At 38.5% G+C, this 11,378-nt stretch overlaps 1 protein-coding gene across 1 annotated transcript; it reads right to left on the bottom strand.

The window, feature by feature from the left end:
- Positions 1-3,329: 3,329 nt before the first annotated feature.
- LOC128013892 (potassium voltage-gated channel subfamily A member 1-like) lies at positions 3,330-10,196 on the bottom strand. Its single transcript, XM_052597083.1, has 2 exons — positions 9,578-10,196; positions 3,330-9,257 (listed from the first exon to the last, which is right to left on the bottom strand). The coding sequence occupies exon 2, from the start codon at positions 9,030-9,032 to the stop codon at positions 7,557-7,559; it is 1,476 nt and encodes a 491-aa protein (XP_052453043.1). The 5' UTR covers positions 9,033-9,257; positions 9,578-10,196; the 3' UTR covers positions 3,330-7,556.
- Between the last annotated feature and the right edge of the window lie 1,182 nt (positions 10,197-11,378).

The raw sequence follows: 11,378 nt of genomic DNA, 5'->3' as shown, positions 1-11,378 counted from the left end.
TAAAGTCATAGAAACAAAAAGCAATTGAACATCTCTACTTAATTCTGGCAGAAAAACCTCCCAATAAATCCATGAGCCTTTTCTTGATTTATATAAAATAAAACAATATAATATGATATGATATGATATGATATAATTGGTTTTTTTTTAAACTGATTTTATTTATTATATATACATACACACACACACACAAATAATATATATAAGTATGAATAATACATATATACCCCTATAGTATAAGTAAATATAAATATATAAGTACATATTTATTTATAAGTATATGTAACTAAAAATGAGTACATATAAATAAAATGTACTTATATAGTTACACACATATATGATACAGAAAAGTATGTGTGTGTGTATGTGTGTGTTATTAATAGATAGAGAGACAGATATAAAACAACAATATTGTGAAATGTAATTATAGTATAAATGAATAATTTCTATTTGAATATACTTAAAAATATAATTTGTTAATGTAATGCAAAGCTGAATTTCCAGCAGTCATTACTCTGGTCTAAAGTGTCACATGATCCTTCAGAAATCAGTCTAAAATGCTGAGTTATTGTTAGAATTATCAATGTTGTCAACAGTTGTGCTGCTTAATATATATATATATATATATATATATATATATATATATATATATATAGGAACATGTGACAAATTTTTTCAGGATTCTTTGGTGAATCAAATGTTAAAAAGAAAAACATTTATTAATTCTAAATCTTTCTACCACTTTTAAAAAAAAAATCAATTTAACTTGCTGAAGAAGAAAAAAAAGATAAAAAATTCACTAACCACAAACGTTTGAATGTTAGTGTATATTGTTCTTTTTCAACATTTTACTCTGCAAATTATCCTGAAAAAAAGTATCACTGGTTCCAAAAAAATATTAAGCACTGATAATAAATCAGCATATTAGATGTGACACTGAAGACTACAGTAATGATGCTGAAAATTCAGCTTTGGTCACAGGAATCAATTAGATTTAAATAGAATGCATTAGAATAGAAACATGTTATTTTACATCATAATACTATTTCACAATATATATTTTTAATAAAATAGCAACAGAACCTTCTTTAAAAAACATTAAAATATCTTACTGATCTTTTGAATGGCAGTGTATGTGTGTGTGTGTGTATAACTATAGTATATATAGTCTTTGAATGCCCTGCTGAGAAATTGCCCCCAAGTATTTATTCTCTAAATGATCCAAGGACACTGACTTTGCACTCAAGCCAATAACTTTGTCTGACACCAGATAACACATAACTCGGGGGCCTCCATTAGGGCGTTCTGTTTTTGCAGCTGAGAAATCCTCAGTCAGTGCAGCAGACGGCAGAGATTACACCGACTGAGGCAGAGTTTTCAGCTCCATCACGGCACGGCTGGAGGATCCATATGAACGATTTTAACATCACAAGATAAAACTGGTTAATGTCTCTCACCCTCGGCAGTAGGACCGAGCCTGGACAGGACAGGACAGAGACACGAGACACAGGAACCCTGCAGGGCTGTGCTTGTGTGTGTCTGTGCCTGAGGAGCTGCACTGGGCCCGGCGCCAGCTCACCCCACCCCAGCTCCAGCCTGCAGAGAACTGCTGCAGCTCCAGAGGGCAATGCAGAGGAGGAGAGAGCAAGGGTACTCCAAGCACAAGGCACTCCAATATCATGTTTTGAGCTCTCAAGGGAAACCAAATGTGCCTGATGTGCATGCATATAAAGGAAAGCGGGCGGTAGGAGGATTGAAAGCAGGAGATAGAAATCTTGTTGACGAAGTAAACTGCCCGTTCACATCATTTTGTTGTCCTGTTTGTTCAGGATGTGCTGGATGACTCTGGGCTTTTTGTTACAATACACATAACCACACTGAAAGCCCCACAGACCATCCTTGTTACTGTACTTCTTAATTAAATCACTTTTTTGTCACCTTGCTGCAGGACGTTTTTGATAAGTCTGAATGAAGGACAACGTGTCCAGTGTTCAGCTCTGCACTGCAGGAGATTCAGAGTCCTCCAACATGATTGTCACGTTCAACAAACAGCGTTCAAACCGGAGCCTCAAATCCTATATTATTATTTTTATTAAACAATTAGACACTGCAAAAAAAATATTTTCCAAAGTTATAATACCATTTCATTCCTTCTATTGATTTTTAGTTTTAATTAATGTGTTAAATGCTATTTGTTTGCCACTAATTATGAAATTCACTTGCAATTTCTGACCGAAAACATACATCTTAAACTCCTATTTGTGTATGTGTTCATAATTATAAAAATAACACCAACATAGCTTGTGTTACAATGCAAAAAAAATTGCTAAATATTTCTACTGAAAAAATAGAAAAAATAAAAATAAGTACTTCTCTTCTTGTCATGCTGTAAATTATTTAAATGATGTCACTTCCTCCCCAACACAGTTTTCTAATGTAACCTTAAGGCAGACAACAGGGTTGGTCATTACATTTAGGACAGATAAATATGACGTTATGCTCATTTAAATTTAGTTCAGTGATAAAGTATGTAATTTAAATTTTTTTTATTTCTAAACATGGAATATCATTTTGGTAATAGATATTTAAAGAAAATCACAATTTTATGGGTTAATAAAGACATTTAATGTTTTAAACTAGCTACTTTTCATGCTTAGGATAAGGGTTTGGCTTAGGGCATGTAATTATGCGCAATTTATTATTATTATAATAGTAAGAGCATAAAATGTGTAACAAGGACTCCTAAAATAAAGTTTTACCCCAGTATTTTACCCCATATGTGACCTTGGATCACAAGACCATAAGGGACATTTTTTTTAAAACTGAATAAATACGCTTTCCATTGATGGTTTCTAGGGATAGGACGACATTTAGCTGAGATACAACAAATATTTGAACATCTGGAATCTTAGGCTGCAAAAAAAAAAAAAATACTGAGAAAATCACCTTTAAAGTTGTCTAAATGAAGTTCTTAGCAATGAATATTACTAATCAAAAATTTAGTTTTGGTATATTTACTATAGGATCTTTACTCAATATCTTAATGACTTTTGGCATACAAGAAAAATATATAATTTGGACCCATACAATGTAATTTTGGCTATTGCTACAAATAGGCCTGCGCTACTTATGACTGTTTTTGTGTTCCAGGGTCACACTTGGTACATATTTAGTACTTTAAAAGTACAAATTAGTATTTTTTTAAATGGTTTGACAGTTTTACACTGTTTAACTGAGAGTGTAGAGTATTCACGGGTATTCAAACAAACTCATTTTGAAAATATACCATAGCCACAATCTTTAAAAACCAGTACCATACACCCAACCGCTGATACTTAAAAATTTATTGATTTGGATGTATGATCAAATCATATTTGACATAAGAAACAAAAGAACCCTTGCATAGATCACAGACCATGCCTTTGTCAGTGTATGACAAAATTAAAACACAGTTACACAATTTAGCATAACGAAGACAGAAAATGTACAGAAACATGTTAAGACAATATGAACAATTTGACATTAGCATAGAGTTATCATCTGTCTAACATAAGCATGTAGCTGAGATGGTCAGTACAGAATCACTGTTTGTGGGTCTTTGTTTGTAGTTTGGGTCTCCTGCTTCCTTCTTCTTTTTTTTTTTCTCGGCGGAATTAAATGTTTAACTTCCACGACATTATAATCCATGACTTGTATCATTTCAGCATCCTGAAAGCAAACAGCAGAATCTCAAACGAAGCCAAAATGAATAAATAAACCGAATACAAATATCTGATCAGTGGAGTTTGACGGATTCGATCATTTTTCCCCAAACGAACGGGAACAACGCTGGCGTATAAATAATGAAGATGGCTTTAGGAACAAATGACGGCAAGGGCTTAAAAAACGGTGCAACCAGAATATAGTTGATCCTCAGTTTTGAAAGGCTAAGCTCATGCAGTCTTCCATACACCATGCAGATTTTTGCAATTGCTAGGTTGCTGTTGAGTTTTGGTTTGGTATGGCGGTATGGAGTTATTACAGTCCTACAATGTACAGTACATTTTCGATGCTAATCTCATTTCTTTTATTTATTTCATGAAATCGATAATATAAGGTATAATCGTCCTATATATTTGTAATGGCTTGTCTTATGGACTCGTTTGTGAGTGTACTGTAGTTTTATCAAGGGCATGGGTTCTTTAAAGCACAGTTAACTTTAGTGCCACATGGACGCAACATGGTAATATAGCTAGACGAGGCCACGCAAGTGAAGAAAATAAATATGTCTGCAACGTCCTCCAAAAGGCCACAACCTGGGAGCACAACTACGGTTTCTCATTTTTTGACAGCGCTCATATCGGGTTACTTAGTAATCGTTATGATGGCACGTCAGTCGGTTCGTTTTCATTTTGTCCACTACAGTGTATTTTATCTTTCATCCTTTCTTGGAAGAAAGCTTGCGATGCAAATATAGAAATAGAAAAACAACCAAATAAGAATGTGTTATGTAATGGATTTACACCTCTACAGACTCAGCTGATAAAAGATCTACCTCTAAGCCATAACTGATGTAAAATGTTGCTCATAAATGGTCCTCATCTCAGATCAGAGGCATAAATAAACTTCAGTGGGGGAAAGGGGACATTTTTGTTCTGTTACAGTCTCTCAACGTAAAGTACATGAAATATACATCTTGTCAACTAACACACTATCATTGGTGGAAATCATCTCTCTCTTGCATTATAGTAGGTTTAAATCTCTATTCTTATCAAAAGTTTGCCACAGCCCTTGGTGAATATTAAAATAAGCATTCTGGACAGTCCTGTAACACACTTGATCCCTATTGCTATGATTTATGGTGTCGTTATTAAATATAGGATAATGCATAGCACCATAGGGTTTGACCACTGCTCGCACGCCCAGCAGAAACAGTTCGTCCTTATTTAACAATCGTTCCATAATAAATTAAGTTGTATGATTTTTATGTGTTTTAATTCTTTAATTCCAGATAAATGTATTCATTTTGCTTTTAAGCTCGTTTTTTTCTCTCTCTCTTCTCTCTCTGAAGCAATGCTATGAATTATAAACAAAAAGCAGATTGATAAAACCCTGAATAGTTCTTCCTGACACAGAGCCGCGGCAGAGGTGACTAAACCCTTGTTAGTGTTACAGGAAACGGCTCGAGGTAAAATACTGCCGTTTGCCTTTGATTACAATCACACCTCACGGATCAATAAAGATCACATGACCACGCAACTTGTTTAAGAGCTGCTCTGGCAGACTAGCTTGTGTTTGTTAAATGAAATTACCCCAAACAGGCTAATTCGATCGCGGCTATTTGAAAGTGTTTTTTAATTATCAAGGAAAATGGAAATGAAAGAGGCAGCTCTATACACTGGAAAGGCCCACATTAGCATGAACACAAGATTTCACATTAATGTCTAAGTCATCAGTACACTCAATAAATCAATTAGGTCTGCATTCAGATTTGTTCTTTACAGCACCTGCAGGCTTAATATAGCCTTAATGGGCTAAGCATGACATTTAACATGTCTTTAAGACGACATACTTCAGAATGACAAAATGATTTTTAACAACGTAAACGGTTAATGTAAGCCTGTGCCGTTTTCTCTTCCCGGACCTCTCTTTTAAAAAAGGAGTGTGATAATAAACAGAACCAAAGTGAACGTTGATTGTGCTTAGCAAGGGAGCGTTTCAGATCTGAGGGGTCAGGGGCGGTCGCATTGTTGCGTTTGCTGTAAGTGCTTGAAAAAAGGCTAATTCTGGGGGTACTCTTAAGTGTATTATTTTTGACGTAGCATCAGACTTCACAGGCTGTAATGTACTCTCGTGTTCTGCTCTGCAGTGAGCTGTGCGGCGACCTCACTGAGGTAGACTCTTTATTATGGCACACCAACATAATCAAAACCACAACGAAAGGCAGATTGAAAACTCTAAAAGGTTCTGTCGCGTGAAAGTCGTATTTCCGTATTCCATATTCAAGCTCAGCTGTCATAGAAAAAAACACAGGCTTGCGTTTGTGCCCGTAAACCATGTGTTGCGTTCAAAAGAACAACAATGAAAAAGAAAAGCACTCTGTATACACTGTAATGACTAGCCTCAACATACATTATGACAGTCCCTAGAGCATATATTGTTCTCTTGCCCTGCCTAAATCTCCAGTTACTCAGAGGCACTTTCACCTGTCTGGTTGCTGAGGGGGTCAAAGGCACTAGCAACTAATATGAGTAATTCTGCCATGATCTCTTTTGCATCCTGCTAAGATAAATTAAGTGATTTTTGATATCGTAAATCCTAAATTTGATCGCAAAATGGAAGCGTGAAGTATAATTGGCCATAGTTATCGTTTTTTTTCTTTTTTCTCGAGAGAGAGAGAATGCCCATGCACAGCACTATTTAAGTTATACTACTTTTTTTATAACAGGTGCGCTTAGTATGAGTATATGCATTTGATAGTATCTTGATATCTTCTTTTTCTCTGTCTTTGACTACATTTTAGATTGAAGAGTTTGCATCCCAGCGTTGGGGCTTGCATATATATTTTGTCACATTTCAGAAAATGTCAAGGACTCGACGTCCCTAGTTCCCCTGATTGTAACAACGACACCCTTATGAGGTATCTCAATTGCAACAAGCTGTATTATACCGATGTCATGCATTAAATATACTAGGATACACAGTACCTTAGTTGATTAGGCCATAATGCAGGTTCTTTTGACATGCTATGATATCATTAAGATTCTGTTTCCCGTAAGGTTAAACATTCAGTCTTTAAATACACCTAAATGATAAGCATCTCAAATCATGACACACTAGTGCACTTTTCATGGCGACAAATGAGAGGAGGTCGATGGAGTGGGGAGCTGATGGAACCGAACGCAAAAGAAAAACAAAACAGGAATGGGTTTCCTATCGTCATGTGGTAATGTCCGACGCATGCCAATATCAAAACGAGGATAATCAAAACATGCTAACTATGAGGCTCCTCTTTCGGCATTGTGCTGTCTTATATCTAAAGGGCATGGCATTTAATCACTTGGTGATATCTAAATAACAGCATCTGCTGGAAAATAGCAGCAATGCAGATGTCCATGAGGCGATGACCTTAGCCTCCGTAGCATCCCAGCAGAAGACCAGTCTTGTTCATATAAGGTGCTTTCTGGACAGTAAAGGAAGACCACCTACGGACGAAACTTCCACCGAAGACTGCATTTGGTCTTTTATGCACGTTCCCGGATGCAGTGTGCAGCTTGCTGAAATGTAGTCTGCAGTCCATGCATGATGCTTTAGTAATCCCATCGTCAAGAGTCCTTCAATGCCTGTGGACGTTAGCTAGGTGCTCAAAGACTTTTTTCTTAATCATCCTCTTTGGAAATGCATTTACATGAAGTATATACTGAATCATCGGCCTCATTTGCTGCAGTTATGTTCTATATGTTTTTGTGTCGTATTTTTCTTTCATCTGCATTGTAGAGATATTCGCAGTGCAAGGGCTCACAAGAGGAGGTAAAGTAAGCATTCGTATGTACGTGACTGAATTTTCTACTGTGTCTCTAGACATCGGTTAGCAGCTTACTTTTGTTCACACAGTTCTGATTTGGGATAGTGCAGTTGGCAGTTCTGAGGTTGGCCTCTCTGAAGTTGTCGATGCTGTTGTTTATGTCTCTGTCTATCTCCATGTACTCGGACTTGCTGACGGTCGAGGAGCTGCGACGACTCGAGTTGGAATCAGAGGCAATGTTTGGGTTGCTCACGTTGAGGAGTTGGGCCTGCTCCTCTCCTTCGGTTTCTCTATGGTAAAAATAGTTGAAGTTGGACACGATGACAGGCACCGGGAGGGCGATGGTCAGCACACCAGCAATGGCGCAGAGGGAACCCACGATCTTGCCCCCTATAGTCACTGGCACCATGTCCCCGTAACCTACGGTGGTCATCGACACAACCGCCCACCAGAACGCCTCTGGGATGCTGGTGAAGAAGGACTCTTTTTCCTCTGCCTCTGCGAAATACACAGCACTGGAGAACAATATGACACCAATGAAGAGGAAGAAAATTAGCAATCCAAGCTCTCGCATACTGGCTTTGAGGGTTTGCCCCAAAATCTGTAGGCCTTTGGAGTGCCTGGACAGCTTAAAGATCCTGAACACCCTGACCAGACGGATCACCCTGAGGATGGCCAGTGATGTTGCCTGCTCGCCCTTTGCTTCCTTTTCTCCATCTGGGTCTTCTGCTAGCTCTGTACCCAGTGTGATGAAGTAGGGGATGATGGCCACAATGTCTATGGTGTTCATCATGTTCTTAAAGAAGGCTGCTTTGCTCGGGCACGCAAAGAAGCGCACTATCAGTTCGAATGAGAACCAGATGATGCAGAGGGTCTCTACAATAAAGAATGGATCGGTCAAGATGTTTGGTTTGGTGTAGAAGGTGCTGTTTCCTATAGTCACCTCCTTAGGTTCCCCTTTCAGTTCAGGTAAAGTCTCCAAACAGAAAATGACAATAGAAATCAAAATGACCATAACAGACACAATAGCTATTCCTCTGGCTGCCCCTGAGCTTTCGGGATGCTCGAACAGAAGCCAGATTTGCCGTTGAAACTCACGCTCCGGTAAAGGCCGCTCTTCCTCGCGAATGAAGCCCTCGTCTTCGCGAAACTTCTCCATCGCCTCGACCCCAAGTTCATAGAACTTAATTTCCTCTGAGAACATATCCAAGGGGACGTTTGCAGGCCTTCTCAGTCTCCCCCCAGACTGATAGTAATAGAGGATGGCATCGAAGCTCGGACGATTTCTGTCGAAGAAGTATTCGTTTCTCAAGGGATCGAAATACCGCATTCGTTTCTTTGGGTTACCTAATAGAGTCTCTGGAAACTGGGCGAGGGTTTTGAGCTGGGTCTCGAAGCGCAGCCCTGCAATGTTGATGACCACCCGTTCACAGCATTCGTGATCGTCGTGGTCAGGGGGGTATGTGTCCTGCGGATGCCCCGGCACGGCAGATGTCTCATCCATGTTGTCCCCAGCCACGACTGTCATCCTGCAGGTCAAAGTTGGAGCTCCGCAGGAGTTAATTTAATTGAGTAGACATCCAACTGCCCTCCCAAAGGCGTCACTTTCCTTCCTTTTCTCCGTTTCCAGACCTTCAAATCTATCTCGAACCCAGGGTACAGGGTATAACTTGATCTTTCCTCAGTGTGGCCCCACTGCGGTTGTCACTGATTCGACCATCGCTCCGTTCCGCTGCATCCACTACAGCTGCCTCTGTCACCGAGACAGAGAAAAATGGATCGAACAGCGGCGATATTTGCTAGCTCACCAAATTCACAATACTTATTTATTTACTTGTGATTGTACGTATAAATCAGAGAAGAGCATAGCCTTAAGGGTGCAATTCTGAATTATAATGCTCATTCAGGTTACTCATTCAGGACAGGGTCACTTTTACTCCATCACCGTATACATACAGTCTCACTACATATTACTGAATTGCTTATAGTTAATTGATAGGTGAACATTAAATTGATAGGAAAACATGAGAATGACTTTCACTTCATGCTTATTCATATAGTTTTAGTGCTCACCTTGCTTCTGAAGGAATGCGTCTTCTGCCAGCAGTCTCCTGTCAGTAATGCACCTTTTGTTGGAGAATATACGTTTGTAAAAGGCTCTTCACGTCTTCTCATTTTCAAACTGTTCGGTCGCGGTCCATAAATGTCAGATCCATAACGGAAATGATTCACGACATTCGCAACCGATGCTATAATGAAAAAAAAACCACAATAATAATATGGCTTTGAGATGTATTACAAAGCTTCACATTCAATATAAACGTGTGCTAAAAGACAAGAAGCGGAAAAAAAGGCTGAAAGAAAACATGAAGCCGCAATGTCCTCCCTCCACTCCTGCTCGTGCGGCGGCACCTTGGTGTAAATGGCTTATACTGCATAAGAAATTGTAATGCTGCAGCTCAGCTCAGGCGGGAGATACATTAAGGGGGCAAAAACGAACCATAGCATTTCCAGACATTACTGCATCAGCAAAATTTCCCTCTTACGAGTAGACAAGATGACGAGCGGTCTGTTTTTTCTGGACACACTGACAGGGGGTATGGAAGCGAAAGGCTTCTTAAAGAGGGGATCAATAAGGGGAGAGGGAATAATTCCTTAATCATGCCAAACATATTGTTGCACTGTATTGCACATGGGAGAACGCGGAGCGGGGGGGGGGGGGGGGGGGGGGGTTACAGGACAGTATGGGGGAGGGGTTCGACGCAATGCAGACCGCGCGTGGCCACAAGTGTTGTCCACGCAATGCGCGAGAGCATTTATGTGCCAGCACTGGCGCAGTATCTGATTCGCCGAGCACTAATGTGCACAGATACTTTAACTGACCACAGTTACCAATAATCATAATAAAAAGACGACTTTTCTAAAGTGCGCTTTTTGTGCAATACTGCGACTTTTTTTTCCACCCAAAAGAGTTCTAGAGCCGCACATCTCCATGCGTGGTGTTGAGAGTGGATCGTGCGGGGGCTGGAATATTTATAGAATAACGTGGGTGTATGTACTCGGACGGACGGTGATTTTTGCAGCACACTCTGTTAGAGTGTTTTCCAGCATACGCTGATTATACGGGCTGTTTGTTTCGTTAATTCTAATCCTTCATTTCCCTGTAGAATTACCTAGAATTTCCCCCCAAACGTTTGAATGTTTGGATTTCAACATCATTTCTGTCATGGTGGAGAAATCACTCTGTATAGATTAATTCAATTATACAGACATATGACGTCCGACATGACAGAAAAGAGATATTTAGAATATGCTGAGGTGTCAATTTATAGGCCTAATGTAATTATTGCATACACGTTCAACAAAAATATTATTTATTTTTCAATAAAAATATTTAATGATTCTAAAAAGTGGTGTAGGCTATTAGGTGGACAGTATTCTTTTCCTTACACCTGAAATATTGTTTTCACAGTTTTTAGCAATGAAACTTCCTCAGATATTGCTTTTGCAATGTCCTCTGATATAGCTTCTTCTAGGGTTACTTCATTTACCCTTTACTAAGCAAAATGTAGCCAATATGAAAACATATTATAAAGTCTAAACTGTACTTTTTACGTTGGTAGACAATAATGTTTTAAAACAATTTCTATGTTTCTCTCAACATTTGAGAATTTTCACAATTTATAATTTTAACTTTTTATTTTACAAAGCCATGATTTAGCCTACTTTAAGATTTAAACTTTTATGCTCAGCACAAAATAATAAAATATAATAAACTTTAAAATTTTAATGGATTTCATAAACATCACTGACCTATATATATTTCAATATGAAACAATTCAATATAATTCCGATTATGATGTAATAACACTTT

Source organism: Carassius gibelio, chromosome B25 (assembly GCF_023724105.1).
Source record: "Carassius gibelio isolate Cgi1373 ecotype wild population from Czech Republic chromosome B25, carGib1.2-hapl.c, whole genome shotgun sequence".
NCBI classification, from domain to species: domain Eukaryota; kingdom Metazoa; phylum Chordata; class Actinopteri; order Cypriniformes; family Cyprinidae; genus Carassius; species Carassius gibelio.
This window is presented reverse-complemented; position numbering and strand designations above follow the sequence as displayed.